We start from the raw sequence: 21,663 nt of genomic DNA on the forward strand, positions 1-21,663 counted from the left end.
GATGGGTTCCAGACCCCGGGTTTACTTGTATCCAAGTGTCTATATGCAGAATTCTGTGTAGTTCATGAGTTATCTCTTCCAAAAATCCTGCATTGTTTACTGCTTTTGGATTGCTGTTAAAATGTTCACAAAGGAAACTCACCCAGCTCTCTACTGCTAGGTGTGAATGAATTCCACGAACTGTGGGATTTTTAAGTGTGTTAATTGTGCACCAAAATTGCGCGCTGTTATTAGTCTTCACATCATAAAGAAGCTTAGCTCATTGTTTGTCTTCTACCTCTTTTTTTAAATTGCCAATTTGGCTTTTCCCGTTCCGATTTAAGTTGTCTCAGCTCCGTTTGCAGGTTGGCATCCGGGCCATGTAGGTGGAGCTTCCGTTATGTTTTATTTATTGCTTTTTTGAGCAACCTGATTGGCGCATTCTGTGAGTTGAAGCGCCCTCCATGACAAAGTCCTTCAGGTGTCCTAGATCTCAGCTGGGCTTGGGTTGAGTGTGCTTCCCCTAATGCTTCTCTAAAGCTTTCCCAACTGGCTACAGGGTTCATCTCTGGTATTTGTTGTTCTTATAGGAGGATCTTTGCTGAAGCCACCAGATATTCTGGATTCTGATTCTTGCATTTGATTAGTTTGGGGTATGTATGGAAATGGGCATTTCTAGTGGCTGAGTTGGCATTATAACTTGCACAATTAGTGTGATTTCTTGTGGAAAATGATCACTATCGTCCTTTTCTCGTAGATGATAAGCAGTAATTTTATAGAACAGAGGGAGAGTTACACAGGTGTAGTCTATTGTTGTGGTAGTTGTTCCTGTGTGAAAGGTGGCTGCTGGGGTGCAGTCATCTGCCGTTCAATACGGGAAAGCTGAGCTCGTTCGAGGTCCTCCGGTAATTTCTTGGCTAGCTTAGTTTGCCTTCCCCATTTATTGCAGCTAGAGTAGGCAAATCTGCAGGAATGCAAAACGGGGTCTAGCCGGTACCCTACAAAATAAAGACATCGAAGTAGTCATTATCAAAACGTACTAATGCTCACTGTGTTGCATTGGAGCAGCCTCCTAGTGTGCTGTAATCCGTAGGTCAGTCGGCATAAGAGTATTCAATTCTTGTGTGGAAATAGCAATGCTCGATGAACAGTCACAGTATTAGCTAAATGCTCTGTCAATGTCTGTCATGAGTGTGGAACTACCTGATGTGGTGCACACTGGGACTTTTTACGTGTGGGTGTGACAGTGACGTAAACGTAAACGTCAAGGTATTTGTAGAGGTCACTGTCACCAAGCGGTTTCCTGGCGCTATTACTCATACCGCTGTAGAACCCTTCCTGGCTTTCCGTGTGAAGTGTCCACTCCTGGGCACCCCCAGGGTGAAGCCAGGCATCCTAGCGCTGTTGGGGCCGGTGTGGAGGTTAAGCAAGCTATTGCCCAGAGTTGCAGTGTGGGGCCCATGGATTAGAATAGGCACCGAGGCGAGAATTGTCAGGTCCAGGGAGATTGAGTCCAAGAGCCGCAGAGGCGGGAATTGAACCCTGGTACCGGGCCAGAACTCTGCATTAGGGTCTGCCGCTCTAACCATTGAGCCACACTCCTCCAATGGATGGGGCACTGGACAAGCAATTATGCTCATGGGGCTTGTTCGGACAACTCCTCCCCATTCTTTCCCTGGTTAGGCTGGCTGGCATAGCAGTGGCTCCACTAAGACATCTCAGTAATCTGCTCCACATGTCGAGGTGGAGGGATTGTCCTCTTTTGGGCTAGGACGCTGATGTAAATGTTGAATTGCATGAAAGTAAAAGGTAGATTCCATACAGGAAGTCTGGGTCTTTCACCACAGCGGTCTCCAAATAACACAGTCTCTATTTTGCAGTTGACACTGGCAAGTCGCGCACATTCTCTTCTCAGTTGTGCTTGACTCGTCATTTGGACATGGAGATCAGGGGGAGCTGAGTTGCCTCAAATTTCACCTTGACAGTTTCCTTTCTTTTCGCTGCTCCTTCTGGCCACTTGTCACATCTTTGGCAGCTGGGTTCTCGTCATGGGCAGGCTTTCTGCTCTGCTCTCTCAGCAAGCAGGCAACTCCCAGGGTCATAGGCAGTTCCACAGTTTCTTCCAGCAAGACTTGTACTAGCAAGGCGATATCCCCTCGCCTTCAGGAGACTGGCTATCAGCCATACCACTCCTGGAACACAGTAGCTCCTTCGGCATCACGGCAATTCAAAATTGAATAAAATGGGGATGTTTGGGACTGTCTTGCCGGTAGTATTTTCAGAAGGGGATACAAATCCACTGTCTGAGTTTAAAAGCCGGTTGGCCTGGTTTCATCTCATAGCCACTTTTCCTCTGCAACATAGACAGGTTCTTTGCGCAGGGTTATTGCTCTTCACACAAGCTAATGGCTCTGCTGGCTCCATGCAGGAGTAATCACAACATAAGTACAATAAAAGTGCAGAGATGCACTTGACTCTCATCAGCCTTTCAGGATGGGCCACTCAAAATGATACAAAGGATTCAGGCTCTCCCTAGAAGCTACCCTTTCACCAACATCTGTCTCTACTGACTCACCCACATTTTCCCAATATTAATCAAATGGCAGTGAGCAGGGAGGAATGATCCAAAAGCCCTTGCTAAAAATGTTCCAGAGAATTTCGACAGGTAGTCCTGTATCCATCCCTCTACACCTCTACATTTGTAGTTACAGCCCCTTCCTCCGAAGGAATGCAGTTTTAACACTTACACTATCCGGGGACTGCATCACAACATCCATCTTCTGTGTCATTTCAGACAATTGATAATCAAAAATGGATTTACCTGGGAACAGCAAACATACACGCTTGCAAACAACATTGAATCCTGCTACCATACGTGCAAACGCACTCAGTCTACCATACATGCAAATGCACTTGATATTCACACAGAGATGTCAGCGAAGGGTCTGCTCATGACACATGAGTGAAACTGTACTCAAGCAGGCTTGTAGGAATTGCACTCCTACCCTTGAACAGGAAAAAAGGCCACTTCAGCTACTGATCACTAAGAACTTGGTATGCTGCCACCACTACGTCATGGCCAGAAACACAGATGGTAGTCTTGTGCCCAGCCTAGGGTACATTTTTGGCACCCCTCGATGACTTCAGAGCCAGGCTCTGGGCCTCAATTTCAAATTAGGGCCTATTTTTGTAGCATGCGCTCAGGAATTTCTATGTTGCTGAGTTCAAAATAATGTTACTGCAAACAAGTGATGGACGGAATGCTGACAATGCAAACATTCTCCCCCAGTCAAAAGATCTGGGTTCAATCCATCGTTCTTTTGCCCACTACGCCACCCCAGTTCGGACCCAGCCATATGCAAATCAGTCTTGACCCTGTGCCCCATTGGAACAGTCCAGACCGAACTGCCAGGCCAGGTCCTCCCTGGACCGGAAACAAGCATCCTGGGACCGCTTTCAGGGTATGTCAACCTTCTTCAGCCAGGCTAGCTTGAATCCAGTGGCACAGTGAGCAAGGGACCCACGTCTGGGCATACCCATCCCACTTAGGGCGAAAAGTGTTACAGCAAACAAGTGATGGACGGAATGCTGAAAATGCAAACATTCTCCCCCAGTCAAAGATCAGGGTTGCATTGTCAGCATTCCGTCCATCATTTGTTTGTTGAGTACAAAATAACGTCAGGATACAAGATTCTGATAGATACATCTGCCAGTGGATTCCTCACCTTGTGAATATCCCCCTGCGTCAGCAGCATTCGGAAATTCTTTTTGTAGCTTTGCGCCGACGTGGACCGACGTCACTCCATCGACGCCGATGCCCACATCTTTGATGCAGGATCCTGTTCGACTTCGAATGAAACCTCCTTGTCCGACTTTGGGCTCGACGCCGGCTCCGGCCCCGGCAGAGTCAGTTCCGGATCCGACGACTTCGTTTCCGAAGATGAGGTCTCAGCGTGAAGCCCAGAGACTTCTGGAGGAAGAACAGTATCAGTACGCTGACGTGGAGAAAGGAGAGGTACAGGATTCTGATGATCCTTTTGATGATTTGAGAGAAGCCAGTGGACTTGAACTTTCACCTGAGTGGGATTTGGCTTCTGTGTCGGATGTGCCTTCCAAGGATGTGGTGCCATATCACGTTGTTATTAAAAAGGCAGCAGGCTTGTTGAATATTACTCTGCCCACCGCTGAGTACAAATCTAATATTCTTACAGAGGTCCTTCACTCACCTTCTTCTGTTATTGAGCCAAAGCTGCCATTTAATGATGCTTTGACTGAACCCATTTATGAGGGCTGGAAGAAGCCTTTAACAGCTCCTGCGGTTTCAAGGTCTGTGGCGAGGACGTATAGGGTTGCACCTGGTGACCCGGACTTTTTATCAACACACCCCTTGCCTGAGAGTTTGGTTGTGCAGGCTGCCTGCTCTAAGAAGTCTGTGGGGCTTTTCCGCAGGTTCCTGGGGAAAAGGAGTCCAGAAAGCAAGATCAGGCGGCCAAAAAGGTCTTCTCTTCAGCCAGTATGGCATTAAAGTCTACCAACGCAACTTGTCTGATGGGACGGTACATCCATGCCTTAATGGATTCCGTGAAGCAGTTAGTGCCAAAAATTCCTGAGCTGGATAGAACGGATTTTCAGAAAGTAATTTCGGACACTCAGGCTGCTGCGAGACAGGTGATTTAGATTGGGCTGGACACGGCTGATTCGGTGGCAAGAGTCATGGGCTCTTCGGTGGCCGCTAGAAGAGCAGCGTGGCTGAAAACATCGGAGTTTAATCTGCTCTGATGGACTTGCCATTTGATGGTTCTGGATTGTTTGGCAAGAAGGCTGACGCTGCCTTGGAACGTTTCAAAGATAATAGGGCCACAGCGAAATCTTTGGAACTTCAAACTAGGGGTACTACTGGAAGGCGCTTCAGAGGATTTGGCAGGTCTTCCTTTTGTTCCTATAAAACATCGCAGCAGCAGCCGCAACAGCAGCAGAATACGCTGTATAAGTCATACAGAGGAAGACAACGAGCTCATCCTAGAGGTCGTCAAGCTTCCTCCTCCTCCTCCTCCTCTTCCCCTTCCCAGCCTCCTGCCACCGCAGCAAAGCAGCCCTAGATCCGCCATTCCTCATCATGTATGCCCAGTTGGGGGCCGGCTTACCCATTTTCTACGAGAGTGGGAATTGATTACCTCAGATCTTTGGGTTCTCAATCTCGTGGAGAATAGGTATGCTTTTCCCTTTCGGGTATTTCCCTCAAATTACCCTCCTTGCCAGGGTTTTTGTTCGGAGGACCATCTATTGCTCCTGCAGGAAGAAGTCCTGGCCCTGTTCAGAAAGGGTGCAATAGAGGTGTTACCAGAGCAGGAGAGGGGTCAGGGGTGCTACTCCTGGTATTTTCTGAGGCCCAAGAAGGTTGGCAGACTCCGTCCAATCCTAGATCTCAGGATCTTGAACCTTTACCTGAAGAAGGAGAAGTTCAAGATGCTCACCCTTGCACAGGTTCTTCAAGAGCTGTTGGAAGAAGACTGGATGGTGTCGATCGACTTGCAGGATGCTTATTTTCATATCCCAATCCTGAAGTCGCACAGAAAGTATCTCAGTTTCACGGTTGTTTCGCAACCCTACCAGTTTGCGGTCCTTCCGTTTGGTCTTACTACTGCGCCTCAAGTCTTCACCAAGGTGATGGCAGTGGTGGCTGCGCATCTCAGAAGGTTGGGGATACCTGTATTCCCGTATCTGGACGATTGGCTGATCAAAGCAGAATCTCCAGAGATAGTGCTGCATCATCTGCAGGAGACAACTCAGTTGTTGCACAGGTTGAGTTTTTCGATAAATGTACCCAAATCTCACCTGGTGCCCTCCCAGCGCAACCTGTTCATAGGTGCGGTACTGGATACAACTGTGTGTCGTGCATTCCCTCCTCCTCAAAGGATTCGCGACATACAGAAAATGATTCATGTCCCAGAGCCAAGAAACTGTAGGTGAACGTGCACTCTACAAATTCCATTTATCATATCATATCATATCATATCATATCATATCATTATCATATCATATCATTCCTTTGTTTTTCAATGGAGCGGTCGCTCCAGTCCTGAAGGTCCTTTGTTTGCTCGGTCTGATGGCTTCTTGCATTCTGTTGGTCAACCATGCACGCCGGCACATGAGGGCACTCCAGTGGTGCCTCCGCAGGCATTGATATCAGCACAGCGGAGATCTCGGGGAGTCAGTGAGGATCTCAAGAGAAACTGCAGCAGATCTATCTTGGTGGAGCGTGGATGGCAATCTCTCACAAGGAAAGCCTTTTCATCCACCTCCATCAGTGGCCACAGTGATAACGGATGCATCCACTCTAGGGTGGGGTGCTCATCTGGGGGATCTGGAGGTCAAGGGTCTTTGGTCTCCAGAGGAAAGGTTGCTTCACATCAACCTTCTAGAGTTGCGGGCGATACGTCAGGCACTCAAGGCCTTCCTCCCTTCCCTTCGCGGTCAGTCAGTCCAGGTCCTGACGGACAACACGACCGCGAAGTGGTATGTCAACAAGCAGGGAGGAGTGGGGTTGCAGTGTCTCTGCAGAGAGGCTCTGCGTCTCTGGTCCTGGGTTCGGGACCATCAGATTTGTCTGATGGCAAATCATCTGGCCGGAGTTCTGAACGTTCGTGCAGACAGTCTCAGTCAGCAGTTCTCCGCCGACCACGAGTGGAGGCTCCATGCAGAGGTAGTTTGTCACGTCTTTCGGATGTGGGGGGACTCCTCTGGTGGATCTGTTCACCACTCACGTGAATGCTCACTGCCCGTCATTCTGCACCCTCCAGTTTCCGATGCAGGGAGCCTTAGGGGACGCGTTTCAGTTGAGTTGGGACTCGCAACTCCTTTACCCGTTTCCTCCCATACCCTTGATTCCTCGGGTTCTGAGGAAGATTCGCCAAGACCGGGCCCAAGTCATATTGATCGCCCTGGATTGACCAAGAAGGGTGTGGTATACAGATCTTCTTCCCCTTTCCTCGTGCCCTCCGCTCAAACTCCCTCACAGGGCAGAACTCCTCTCCCAGATGGAGGGGCAGGTTCTACACCTCCACCTCCAGACCTTACACCTTCATGCCTGGAGATTGAACGGGGCAACCTGATTTCCTTATCTCTTCCGCACGATGTGGTGGATGTCATCTTATCGGCCAGGCGTGACTCCACCAAGTCCATTTATTCTTATAGATGGTCTAAGTTTGTTGCTTGGTGCGGGGAGAAGTCTGTTGACCCTTTAAGGGCTCATTTGTCCAATATTCTACAGTTTGCTCTTTCTTTGGCCCAGCAGGGTTTTGAGCTGGCAACTATCAAAGGTTATTTGTCGGCCTTGTGGGCTTTCCTTTGTTTGCCAGACCAGCCCTCTTTATTTAAATCTCCTATTGTTTTACGTTTCATTAAGGGTCTTACCAATAAATTTCCTCCTACACCTTTTATTGTACCTCAATGGGACTTGAACCTTGTTCTTACGTTTTTGATGGGTTCACCTTTTGAACCTTTACACACATTTCTTTTGAGACTTTTGTCTTTCAAGACTATTTTTCTGGTGGCAATCACCTCGGCAAGGAGGGTAAGTGAGCTTCAAGCTCTTAGTTCTAAGCCCTCATTTTTATCCATTCATGCTGAAAGAATGGTTCTAAGGACCAGGGCTGCTTTTCTGCCTAAGGTGGTAACTCCTTTCCATCTGGGGCAGTCCGTTACCCTCCCTACCTTTTATCCTCCCCCTCACCCTTCCAAGGAGGAGGAAAGACTTCACCGCTTCGACCCTAGGAGGGCCGTGAGCTTTTACCTGGACAGGACACAAGAGTTCAGGTTGGATGAACAGCTGTTTGTAGGCTTTGCTCGCTGCAGGTAAGGACCCTCCAGAGGGTATAAGAGCTCACTCTACTAGAGCAAAGTCATCAACATCTGCTTTGTCTAGAGGTGTTCCTGTTGAGAACATTTGTAGAGCCGCGACTTGGGCCTCCCTCCATACTTTTGCGAAGCATTACTGCTTAGATACTGAAGTGAGGAGGGAGGGCCACTTTGCGCGTGCTGTCCTCCAGGATTTTCTGGTATAGGAGAGTGGACACCCTCCTCCAGGAATGGGTACTGCTGTGGGACTCTATTCACAAGGTGAGGAATCCACTGGCAGATGTATCTATCAGAAGAACAAGTTACTTACCTTCGGTAACGCATTTTCTGGTAGATCCAGTATCTGCCTGTGGATTCCTCACTGACCCACCCGCCTCCCATTTGTCCACTCTACTATACTTGTATTGTTGTATTGTAAATATGTATTTTGACTGTCAAAGGAAATGTTCACTATTTTTTTATTTCCTGCTTTTGTTCCACAATATGTGTGTTATCTTGACATATGTGTACTGTGTATACTGTGTATATTTCTGCTGTCATCGGTCCGTCCATGTGCCTCGAAGACACAGAAAAAAGGGCGGAACTGATGTCATCATGCCGGCGTGGGCCTAATATGGTGTCAGTGATGTCAGCGGAGTCGCGCGCAATGCCGTGCCTCTGTGACGTCGGTCCACGTCGGTGCGAAGCTACAAAAAGAATTTCCGAATGCTGCTGACGCAGGGGGATATTTACAAGGTGAGGAATCCACAGGCAGATACTGTATCTACCAGAACAAGCGTTACCGAAGGCAAGTAACTTGTTCTTCAGGTGCAGTTGGGTCACTCACAGCAGGCCTGCATGTCCTACCACAGGCAAAGGACCAATCATGATCCTGTATACCAAAACCACCCAATCTGATTGAGTGGCATGTATTCAATGTTTTATGTGAGTACTTGAGATGGAAGTAAATGCTAAATCTCCCAGCGTGTTATCATTTGAGAAATCTGAGATACCGATACAGGGTGATTAGTGATATGGTTCTACAGCATTTGACTATTTAAGGAGGCATCTGGTGTATTTGTGCACAGCAGCTAAACGTGTTACACTGAAGGTCCTCAGGGCTGTAATTCCCTGACAGTGAAGTGAAGATGAGATGTCCTTAAACAACCTGGAAGAAAAACGTGACATTTATTGTTCAGGAAGCAACCTTCAGATACATGCTGAGATCAAAACAGTGGAGATAGGTCCTGCAGGGTGTGGGTGTCAGCTTGTCATCTTTTGGAAATTCCTTTTTTGCAAGTGTATGAGGAGAAAATATATTGCAGGTTTTCCAACAATTCTTTCAAAAATAAACCCTGTAGATTTCTCACCCACAAAATCCATGACCACAAAAAGTGTGCGGAATATGCAATCAAACCTACACAACTGAGAATTTGGTTGTGAGGCTTCCAAGCAGGTTTCAAACAAATGTTCACAACATGGTAAGTCACAAAACCAGATATTGTGGCTTTTGACATTACAAGACAAATATTGTACCCCTTGACTGAGGACTAGATTCATGTTTTTGAGATTCTTTTATTTTGTCCACTCTTTTCACTATTACTCCAGTGCATCATTTTCCCTGGTTGTGCTTTTTTGGGGTACCAGATCTTTACAAATAATGTTATATTTAATTTATATGTCTTATTTTCCATTGTTTCATTTTCTAATTGCATGAAATCATGTTCAGTTGATTTATTACGGATTCCTTTACACGTCTGCAGGAAAACTGTGAGCTGTATTTTGTTAAAATAAAAACTGAAGTATGCAGACTTCAATATTGCACCTCTCTATCTCATAATAGAAAGGTCTTTCTTGAGCTGGCTCTAGTGCTGGTAGTGGGAGGATATAAAGTGGATCCCAGAATTCACATCTTTTGACCTCAATGACAAATCTCCGACTCCATGTTTCTTCTCCCTATTGGTATGTTTTTGTGGTGCGGGTAAAACTACCGTAGATTGGGGGTCTGAAGGGATAGATTATAGACCTCTAGGTGTATGTTCCCAATTACAAACTAAATACCAAATTGTACACCTACTCGAACCACTATCAACTTTTGTGGACTCTTTTCTTCGCCCCATGGTATCACAAATGCCCACCTTCATTCATGATACCAAGCACCTTCTTTCTGAAATTCAAGGGTTATCATTTGACACAGAAAAGGATTGGCTGGTATCCTTTGATGTGGAATCTGTTTATACTTCTATTCCACAAGAAGAAGCATTGACCACCATCAAACTGATGCTTGAGAACCTAGTTTGGGAGAGTATAACACCAATAGATTTTGTGATGTTATGTGCCAGAAAAGTGCTTAAAGAGAACTTTTTCAAGTTTGAGGACCAAATTTACCTCCAAATTTCGGGTACTTGTATGGGCAGCGTTTGTTCCCCCAGCTTGGCCAATTTATATGTCCACAAAGTTGAACAGGAAACTATATTAACACCTAGCAACCCGTTCTTCAGCCATCTATGTACCTGGAAAAGGTACATAGATTACATTTTTGTCATCTGGCGAGGTGATGAAGACACACTAAAATTGTTCCATGAATGGTTGAATCAGCAGGATGACTATTTACGGTTTACTCTAGAATTTTCCAGATCTAGTCTACCGTTTCTGGACTTACTAATAAAACCGAACAATGGAGTTTAGGAGACAGAATTATACAGAAAACCCATCTCGTGTAATTCTCTTTTGCCTTTCCAAAGCTACCACCCACGAGCCCTTCGTGAAAATTTGCCGTTCGGGCAATTTTTACGAATAAGACGTAACTACACCGAACTGGCACAATATGAGAAACACGCTAAGGCATTGTCAGTTGACCTAAAAGAAAAGAAATACCCTACACAACTCATCCGCAAATCCAAGAAAAGAGCGGCAAACAATAATAGAGAAGCGTTACTGGAGAAAAGTACACCCAGAGAAACTAATGAGAGAATAACGTTTGTTAACACCTTCTCAAGCTTCTCTAATTCTGTGAAAAAGAGCATTAACAAACACTGGGGAGTTCTGAACTTAGCAAACAGCACCCTCCCGCGCCCTTTGTTTGCTTATAAACGAAGTGCTAACCTTCGAGACAAATTGGTCCACACTCGACCATATGGCATCAAGAGCATTGAGTCACAGTCCACATTGTGGAATATGCCCCAGGTAGTTGCCATTTTCCGTGCGGGACATGCAAAGTTTGTCCCCAAACTGAGAAAACCCTTGAAATAGTTATAGGTACATCACGCCCATGGAAAATTAAGAAACATACAAATTGCAATAGCGACCGTTTGATCTATCTGATATGGTGTCCTTGCCAACTTCGTTATGTGGGTATGACCACTAGAAAAATCAAGATCCGCATCCAAGAACACAAGAGCACAATTAGATGCGGTAAACGGTCAACCAAACTGACCAATCATTTTATTGACAAAGGATATGCTGACACTGATCTACATTGGGTGGTATTAGAAAAACCCTGGATTCCACACTTGGCAGACCCCACGAAATGTAACTTTCGTAAAGAACAACAGTGGGTGTACAAACTTAAAACAGATGAAGTGGGTCTAAATGATGATATACCCTGGGTCTCCATATAAGAGTCTTATTGTACTCGAGTTAGGTGACACAGACAAACATAATTGGGTCCCTAATTGATATCTTCCTTACACCTATTTAAGTTTTATAGCTACCCTTTGTTTAAATAAATAGATAGGCGTATCTTGAATTAGGTCATAGTTTTGTGACCATGCAGGGCAATAAGTTTCTCACCAGGTATGTGACTCGAGAGATACAGAATGAGAATAAGGTCCGTTTCCTTACTTCGCCACCTCACATACATACAGAGCCACAAACTAGTTGGGCTATGAAGTTACTTTAACTGTTCTTGGCTCCTTTTTCCAATGACCCTTAATTATTAATAGCATGCATACTCCTGGTGTGTTGTCATAATTGACCATAACAATAGCGCATGCGTGAGGTTTAACTTTCATATACTCAACGCATGGGCTATTTAAATTTCTTTTCACGTGTAAGGATTCTTTACCATCTTCATCATTATACGATCTGCCAACAATCTCAGTTTGTGTACTCAAGATCTTTGATCTGTACCTCGCGTATTAGCGCTTATACTAACTAATCACTTCCACACATGCGCATTAGATCAGTATTCCTTCACTACGAGCACGCATGCGCGGGGCTCTACAATCAATCCCCGGCAGATACGTAGCGACTATACGGGCGCTCTTCTTCATCATCCTTTTCACTATACGATTTGCCAGAAATACTACTTTAAAGATCTCCGATCTATAACTAGCGTATTAGCGCACATAACAAACAAATTACTTAGACGCATGCGCCTGAGGTCAGTTGTCTTTCTCACACGAATACGCATGCGCGGGGCTCGATAAACACTCCCCGACGCATGCGCAGCAAGAACTTAGGCGCGTATAGAGACTACTAAATCTTTAGGACCCCTATTCGCGCACGGCTGCAAACAATTAGATGGCCATTACAAATACGGTTGTCTGCCTTCCGTTCAGTACCTCCCGGGGCGAGCTCTCTTTGGCATCGAGGTACCGATGGACAGGTAAGATAGTTAGTTCCTAAAACAGTCTTTTGAACTTTTTAGACGAATTGCTATGCATAGTGTAACAAAACAGGTTACCTTACTTGTGGTAACAGTTTAGACTATTTAGTTCTAACCTTAATGCCACAGCCATTTCTTTAAAAACACTTTGGGCAGTATTTTGTTATGCCTAGGAGTATTTTGGTTCTCCTGTTTGACAAAGCAATAGAGTTTTTTGAAGTGAGAATGGTGTACTTATTTAGACACTTATACTATTTCCCGCAGCGCGGGGCCTCCTCCCAGAGCAGCCAGCCAGGTAGAGGTGAGGCAGGACTATCCTACAATTGAGGGTAAGTCCCTGTTACCCATGACTATTTCTATAGTATCATAATACTTGCAATATAGTGACAGTATTTCATGTGATAATTTAGCAATTTGTTTGTGTCTCTCTCTCTCTTTCCTTTTTGCTACTTGTGTTTACTTAGGTATGACCTGACAGACAAATGAAACGCAGGAATACCGGTGTTGTATAAAACTTTATTTCTTTCTAATATTATATATTTTTTCACACTATTGCAGCAGCATTAGCACATAATATATCTGGTCCTGAAGAAAGCCGCTGATTCTTTGGAATAGATCAACAGGCTGAAACATGTTGACTATTAAGTGACAGTGGTTCTAAATCCATACCACTGTGCTGTTTCATTTTAACCCTGTCAAGTAGAACACATGAATAAAGTCAAGTAGTGATTCTACTTAGACAGTTTTAATCTCACTTACCCACTCCTTAACACAGCGCTGCATACCTCACTACATCCACCATCTCACATATGGGATTACCATCATGTCCCTTACCTGAAAAACATCTCTGAGCTCCTTCTTTAAACACCGAAGTAGTTGCTCCCAGTGGTGACTAGGTTTTCCACACTGGTAAGGAGGACCCATATGATGAAGCATGTCACCTTCGGGTGAGTGAGGGTTCTTATCCTTAAGGGATGTCTCCCCCAGTCACTTTTTCACCTGTAGTATTATGTTTGAGAGAGACACTACTTATTTGCTAATACACACATGTCTGAGACCATAGGTGTACAATTTGGTATTATGTTTTTGTGGTGCACCATGACATTGAGACCAGTACCCAGTCGATTTCGGTCTTTCATTACCTTTTTGTACTGTAGATCTCTGCCTTGCTATTCTTAAATCCATCACCTTGGCTCCCCTTCCAAACCTTTGTTTGCTGCTGTGGTCTGACAAAGTACCACATACACTGCCATTCACTGTTTCCTATGCAGAATGTTTGAATAAAATGCTAAAAAAAATAAAATGTAAAATTTTCACACTTACCGCCTTGCTGCCTCCTCAGGCTCACGCTTGGGTATGAGGGGCTGGTCCAGCAAGAGCTCCAGCACGATATATGTTCCAGAGTCAACATATTGCTGTAAGACATGTAAGAAAGAGCCAGTTATTGATGGATTCACCCAAAGGGTGTCTGGTTTCATTATGCAAGATATTCTGAGGCTGTTGGCTCGTGTGTGATGAATTCAAGATTAAAGGAGCTTAGGCAGTGGTGGCAGAACCACAAAGGCTGACCTAAACCTGCTCCACAAGCATGGGAGCGGGATGGAGAAAATGTTACTTACACTGTATTCCCAGTTCTGCACTGTAGGAGTCTTTGTTTGAGTCATACATGTTTGAATGATATCCTGCCGTCTGCATGAACCTGGAGCACTTTACCAGAGATATGTTGTTCATAGAAGATAGCGAAGGGTGCCTGAATCTATTTGTTAATAGGATCAATAGTGTCACGGTTAAGTCAGGATGAAGGTGGAATAGATGCAGCCAGCAGGCATGATTGAAGGAAAAAGGCTAAGGAAACTACATCTCCCATAAAACCTACATGTCACCTCTGTCTTCTCTGTTTACTGCCTGTTCAATGTACTTCCTTTATAGGCACCTCTTTCCTGTTATCTGGTGCTTGTCACATGAATTCTAAGCGAAGACCGCCTCGTGCAGAAGCCGCTACCTCAGTAGTGCTGTGTTTAATCTACCCGCCTTCGCTCAGTATGGCGAGTGTGTCAGGGCTGGACTGGGAACCAGAACCGGCCCTGGCAAAGTGCTCGGCCGGCCCCCCTCCCCCCCTCCGGGAGGAGAGGGGAGGGGGAGAGGTGCGACCGCGCTCTGTGACAGGGCCGGTTTTCGGCCGTTTTTGTTACAGGGCCGTTTTTGCAGCATAACGGCCCTGTAACAAAAACGGCCCCAGGGGCCCAAAACCGGCCCCCAACCATGCGGCCCACTGGGGAATTGCCCGGTGCCCTCAACGGCCAGTCCGGGCCTGGAGTGAGTTCTTTTTCACTTGCCGGCAGAGCCTGTCAAGCCGCGGGTGTTTCCTGTGATTTCCGATGTACGCGATCGCGCTGGAGCGCGACCGCGACCTTTGACCCGCCAGCTGCGTCTGTGATTCTATGGGGGCTTACAGCTCGTGTTCGCGCTGGAGCGCATTTACGAGTACCAAGCCTTATTGTTAACTAGCAGGAGTAGTTCCTTCCTGCTACTTGGACCTGTGCAGAAAAGCTTGTGAGTAAACAAGCTCCTCTTTCAGGATTACTTGGGTAATTTCCACCCATAAGAAAGGGTTGCTACTCGAATTATCTTCTAGGTTGTTCTTTTTATCATTTTTATTTTTTCATAGTTGAGCCGTTGAGAGGCTCGGATGAGTGACATTAATCCTGGAAGTAAACAAGGTGTTTTCAAATCTTGTGTGACTGCAGCCAATCAACACACTTCACTTACAAAGATATAGGAGGCTCAAGACAGCACTTTCAGATAAGTACCCTACTTCAGTGACTTCCTACATTCTGAAACTTTATCTTGCTGAGTCCAGCAACCCTGAGTCATTAGGAACGAAGAACTATTTTCTTTCCTTTTCTTTATTTTTTCCTTTTGTACCTTTTGTATCTCAGCATGATTATGGCAGATATTATGTAAGTTTAGTCACGTCTTTACTATATATATATATATATATATATATATATATACATATATTTCAGTAAGCCGGTTAGGGGGGAAACTCATGCCTGTTGTATTGTGTCTCTCATACAGGGAACCAGTGGCTGTCATAGGAGTGAAGTCTCCAACTCCTGCATCCCACGCCCTTGAGGGTTCTAGCTGCCACAACTTTTTTGTTTCCTTTATCCCTTTTTTCCCCTTCCCCTGCTGGGGTACTACCTGTAGAGTGTTTACTTACTACTCGCAGGTGGTGCCGCAATCAGGGAAGGGGTTAGCTAGCATCCTCATCGCTCCTGCTGTACCCGGCTTTTCAATGTTAGTCAACCAGCCCTTGTTGTGACAAGTAGCTCTCTGCAATCCTGTAATGATCTATCAGAAGTGGATTTTCTTCTAGAATAACCAAACAGACTCTCCCTCTCAACATTTTCAAACTACATTGCAACATATGAGGTGCAACAACAGGTGAAAATATGGAATGAGAAAAAAAAATGTAACCTAATAGACATCTACTGCAAGCAGAGGGAAAACAGTCCAGTCCCTTTAAGACTACCAGGTGATTCCTCTACCTCTAACACACATTTTACTAGCAGTAAGCCTCAATGGTCAGTTCTTTTTAATGGCAAAATGTAATCAGAACGAATTCTCTACAACTGCATAGAGCTGGGGAGGTCAAAATGGAGATTTCTACGATGCAGAACTAGGTCTACAACTAGGTCTGAAAGTAAGTAACATTTTCTTCTGCATTATAAGATCTTCATTGATAGACACAAAAGCTTGAATACAATAGCAAGATTTAATAAGAAAAGAGTGGCTGTGGGGAAGAAAAATATACTATGTAATAAATATTAAAAACTTGAATAAATCTATATATTTTTATAAATATGCATTTGAGAAAATATGTAAATCTATATATGTATATGTGTGTATATATATATATATATATATATATATATATATATATATATATATATATATATATATATATATATATATATATATAGTGAGAACTGTGATTGGTTCCTCATATAGATAAGAATGCTATCATTAGGTTCGTCTACCATATGTTATTGCAATTATTTTTGTATAAAGTGTAGATAGTTTATATGTAAAGTAATGTACATATATGAATTCTCTAATTGGGCTTGAATTTTTAACTAGAATGTGCCGATGTGTAGGTCATTGGGAACAAGGGAAGGAATGACTGCAGTTAGACTTATCCGTACCAGTCCTAATATGTCTGTGTATATTGCGGTGGCAAAATACCTAGGTTGGGCATGGACGATCAGAGCCCGACTTCTGAAGGAATAATACAGTACTTAACGTGGTAAGCTGGATGCCTCTTGTAAAAACAATATTTTGCTCATTTGTACAGTTCTTAAGTTTTTTTACGTTTCTTTTTTTAAATTATTTATTATGAAATTGGCATTTTGTTTTTAAAATGGTTTACTACTAGAAGTTTATACATGTACTTTTATACGTGGAACATGCGTTTATGACAATTGTCGAAATAAAGCTTACTTGACTTGAACTAGAATGTACATATATGAATTTACTCATATGCATTTTATAATTGGTAACAACCCAGAAATCGTTTGATTTATGTTTATTAGTTGAACCTCATGGGCACTATGCCCCTTATCTTTGTTGGAACTATGTAGTATTTCCTCACTGTTCATGTCTGTTACTGACACAGCTGAATCCACCTGAGCCTTTGCACTTTATATACCCTTGTTTGTGTCCATGACACGCTATGTGTTCAAGCCTCGTTGTTGGAGGCGAAACGCGTCATGGTGGATTGCAGGCTACAACTTTCGCACAAGTAAAGCACTGAAAAACTGCACTTACGTGGTGGTTTCACTCTTTTCGTTGTTCTGCACGAAGCAGCTGTTAACGGCGACTTTCTGGAGCTAGTAGTACCTGGGAGCTTCCTGGTTACGAGCGAAACCCCTCTCCGTTGCCTGGGCGACAACACGACAGGAAGCTGTGATTCCGTGAACAGGAATCGTAACATGACTCCGGTAGGAGGAAGCAGTGGATACCCCTGCGAGTGAGCACACGCCTGCCAGGAAGGAAAGGAGACAAGAACACCGAAGAAAGATCGAGGTGTACAGCAGCCCATTCTGGGTAAGGCAGCGTATGAAAATCGCAGTGGAGTGTGTGCCTGGCGGGGGCGTGTGATACTTTTAAACTACGATTCCCGCCAGTGTTTTTTCAGCGAAGCCTCATTAAAGTAGCCATAACAAGCAATGTCCACCGCCGTGTTGAGGCACAGGGAGCAGGCTGCAGAGTCGGTCTTTGAAACCCCGGCTGGGGGAGACTCGGCTACTATCACACAACAACCCGATAAGGGGAATACGAACCCGACGACCAAGGATTTATTCCGCAAATTAGAAAAACTCACCAAAAAGGAACAGGTGAAATGGTGTGAGAACAAATCCCTCTTGCGGTACCTTGAAGTGGGACAGGTCCCAAGGGGTCTCCGCATTACGCTGGCACCAAGCTATGACAACCCGGACCCGCTTATGCTGGAGGAATGGGCCACAGCGAACCTGGAGTCTTCAGCAAAGCGTATGAGGATTCTGGTTAAATATGCGGAAAGTGATAGGATAAAACTACAAACGGAAATTAAGATGTTGGAAGTGGAACTGTCAAAAGTCGATATTGATGACAACATCAAAAAAATGAGGGAGGACATGGAAATTCGATTGGCAAAAGAGGAAGATATCATTAAAAAGCGTAAGGCTTTTAAATTTGAGAGGGATAGATTGGATTATTTGAATGGACATATTTTCACCTTTGCACGTAGATACGATTGAATAAAAGCCCGGATTGGCAAGATGGGGCAAAAACCACGAGAAGCGGCGTCTACATCGGCATCTTCCACTGACCTGAGTTCAGCTGCAGAGAGTGAAACAGAGGAAGGTCCCTCAAAAAGACAAGAATTGGGGTTTACAAAACTTACCCCCGCACAGGAGGTGAGTTGCCTGTGCGAAAACCGAAGGGACACTCTGAGATCAAGTTTGCATCCGAAAGCCTCACAAGGAAACAAAGGGCAAACCGCAAACGGCCCGAGCGCCGGAAATACCATAAAAGTAGGTGGAGAGAGGAAAAGCAATCGGGGCAGATGGAACAAGAAACGGGGACAGACGCCAGCGCCCCCTCAATAATCAACCTGACAGATGTAGTGTTGACCGCAAGAGAAACTTCCATCCTGTCCCTTGGACTTTCATATTGTCCACCTAGTGATTTCAACTATGCAAACACACAGATGGATGCTTCTAGGTATGTCAGGAAACTCAAACTTAGCAAATTCCACCGCCTACAACCCTACAAAAAACCCAAAACAGCAATAGTACGAAGTCCCTCATTACTGACTGCTGGGGAAGGGACTGCATTTCAGGAAATATGGACATTACAGCGTGAGAGTGTTGATACGGTTTGGGGTGTTGAAACTGATGAAATATGTGGTACTGGGATCAGTACCACACCATTCAAACCTAAGTCCACCTTTCTGCCTATATCTACCCATGATAACCTGGATGTCTATCACAACCTCATTATAGAGGATTTGAAAAAATTATACATTGCTTCTAACAAAAAGGAGAAGGCTATTGATAGAAAGAACCAATGCTATCACAATTTGGTCAAGAAACTAAAAGCCGAAAATTAAGTAATAGTAAAACCAGCCGACAAAGGGGGAAATATCGTCCTTTGGAAACGTGAGGAATACATTAAAGAGGCTGAGCGACAATTGGGGGACATGGAATGCTATAAAAAAGCAACCTTTCCACAATTAAGACGGCATGGAATGACCAAAATTCTAATTTGATGGCGTGGCGAAGCAGTGGTTTAATTTCATTTGATGAATTCAAATATTTGAAAAAAGATCATCCGGTCATCCCTACTTTCTATCTCCTACCCAAGGTGCACAAGGATGCCTCAATGCCACCTGGGAGACCAATCATTTTGGCCATAGACAGTTCCACTGAGAATATTTCTCTCTATATTGATTATTTCCTGCAGGAATGGGTGAAAAAACTAGACTCTTACGTAAGAGACACTACTGACTTTATATGCAAATTGGCCTCAATTGACTGGAATGATGACTTTCAGCTTATGACTATGGATGTTACCTCTCTTTATACATCGATTAGACACTGTGATGGCGTAAAAGCAGTGGAGCATTACCTTGACAAACACCCCATAGAATGTATGCAACATAATAGGATGATTGTTGGTATGCTAAGGCTGTGCCTAGAACAAAACTTTTTTACATTCAACAATCAAATATATCAGCAAATGAGGGGTGGCTATGGGGCCCTGCTTCTCCCCCAGCTTCGCTTGTTTACATATGGGGCTGTGGGAGGAGCGGGTCCTCATGGGCCAACATAGAGATACTATGTGCAGCAAGGTTATGCTATACCTCAGGTACATAGATGACCTGTTCATGATCTGGAAGGGGTCGCCTGAGGAAGCCACTGAATTTGTAAAAGATCTAAATGTGAACAATCTAAATCTGCATTTCACCTCACAGGTCCACAAAGAAACTGTGAATTTCTTAGACGTAGAGGTTTACATCAAAGATAAAACACTGCAAACAAAACTACATAGAAAATCAACTGATGGAAATACATTGCTTCACGCAACTAGCCAGCATCCCCAGCATCTCATCCATAGTATCCCCTATGGGGAGATGCTGAGACTACGGAGAATATGTAGCTCTGACACTGAATGTGACCTGGCCCAACAAGCTAGCAAAGTCAGATTCATGAATAGGGGGTATAGTAGTGCGGTAGTAGATGGGGCGATTAAGCGCACCAAGAAAATCACAAGAGAGCAAGCCCTAATACCCAGAGTCAGACCAAATGCAGTGGTGAGTAACAATGAGCAAATACAAGCTAGAGCTATTGTTACTTACAGTAACCAACATTCAGCAATCAGAAAAATCTTCAATAAAAACTGGAATCTGGTCAAAGGTGATCCGGTTATAGGGGGTTTGGTATCTAATAAACCAAGCCTCACATTCCGTAGATCTCCTACTATGGCCAATGCATTAGTCAGCAGCAGTCTAGAAACCTCTAAATCTTGGATGGATCACATTACAGGTTTTAAGAAGTGCCAAACCTGTAAGGCCTGCCGCGACGGGATAAATAAGACACAAGTTTCAAGTCCCTTCCTGGAAAAGCTGCTTGCTATTAACAAAAGACTCACATGTAAGACTGAATATGTGGTTTATGTTTTGCACTGTCCCTGTGGGCTCCAATATGTGGGCAGTACACGCTTGCCCGCCCACAAGCGGATTCTACAACACCTTAAGGCGATATCTGGGAAGGATCAGGCTTACCCAGTGGCCTGGCACTTCGAATCTGTACATAATAGTGACCCCAGCAGCCTACAATATTTTCTCGTTGACTCAATTTTGCCTCTTAAAAGAGGTGGAAATAGGGACGCAAAATTGGGTTTATTGGAGACGAGATATATTTTAGAGCTTAAAAGTAAGAACCCTGGAGGTTTAAATGCCAGTGAGGATATGTACACCTGCCTCTAATATATGTTAACCAGTTCCTGCAGTACTTTAGTCAAAAAAATGGTTAAATTAATACGAGCTCCCCTGAAAGGGCTTTGTTTCGAGACCAGAATCTGCAACCTGCTATAATCTGTAGTACGTTTTTAATGTTAGCACTTGCACCTTCACTTGATCAATTTGATATATCTGCAGTATCCTAAAGAGGGTATATTGTAGGTGCCCTAACTAACCGGGTTTTTAAGTCTGTGTTGGATATGATTCTTTCCTTTACACCCACATGGGTTAAATGTTTATAACAGTGAGAACTGTGATTGGTTCCTCATATAGATAAGAATGCTATCATTAGGTTTGTCTACCATATGTTATTGCAATTATTTTTGTATATAGTGTAGATAGTTTATATGTAAAGTAATGTACATATATGAATTCTCTAATTGGGCTTGAATTTTTAACTAGAATGTAAATATATGAATTTACCCATATGCATTTTATAATTGGTAACAACCCAGAAATCGTTTGATTTATGTTTATTAGTTGAACCTCATGGGCACTATGCCCCTTATCTTTGTTGGAACTATGTAGTATTTCCTCACAGTTCATGTCTGTTACTGACATAGCTGAATCCACTTGAGCATTTGCACTTTATATACCCTTGTTTGTGTCCATGACACGCTATGTGATCAAGCCTCGTTGTTGGAGGCGAAACGCGTCATGGTGGATTGCAGGC

The 21,663-nt window shown here is 44.3% G+C and overlaps 1 protein-coding gene across 1 annotated transcript in view; it reads right to left on the reverse strand.

Annotated features, from left to right (window-relative positions):
- CFAP70 (cilia and flagella associated protein 70) overlaps positions 1-21,663 on the reverse strand; it is a 1,103,282-nt gene that overhangs the window by 672,383 nt on the left and 409,236 nt on the right. Inside the window, exon 13 of the mRNA XM_086941320.1 lies at positions 13,748-13,839. Within this exon, the coding sequence (XP_086797446.1) occupies positions 13,748-13,839 (92 nt within the window). The remainder of the gene's footprint in view (positions 1-13,747; positions 13,840-21,663) is intronic.

Source organism: Lissotriton vulgaris, chromosome 10 (assembly GCF_964263255.1).
Source record: "Lissotriton vulgaris chromosome 10, aLisVul1.2, whole genome shotgun sequence".
Classification (NCBI taxonomy): Eukaryota; Metazoa; Chordata; class Amphibia; order Caudata; family Salamandridae; genus Lissotriton; species Lissotriton vulgaris.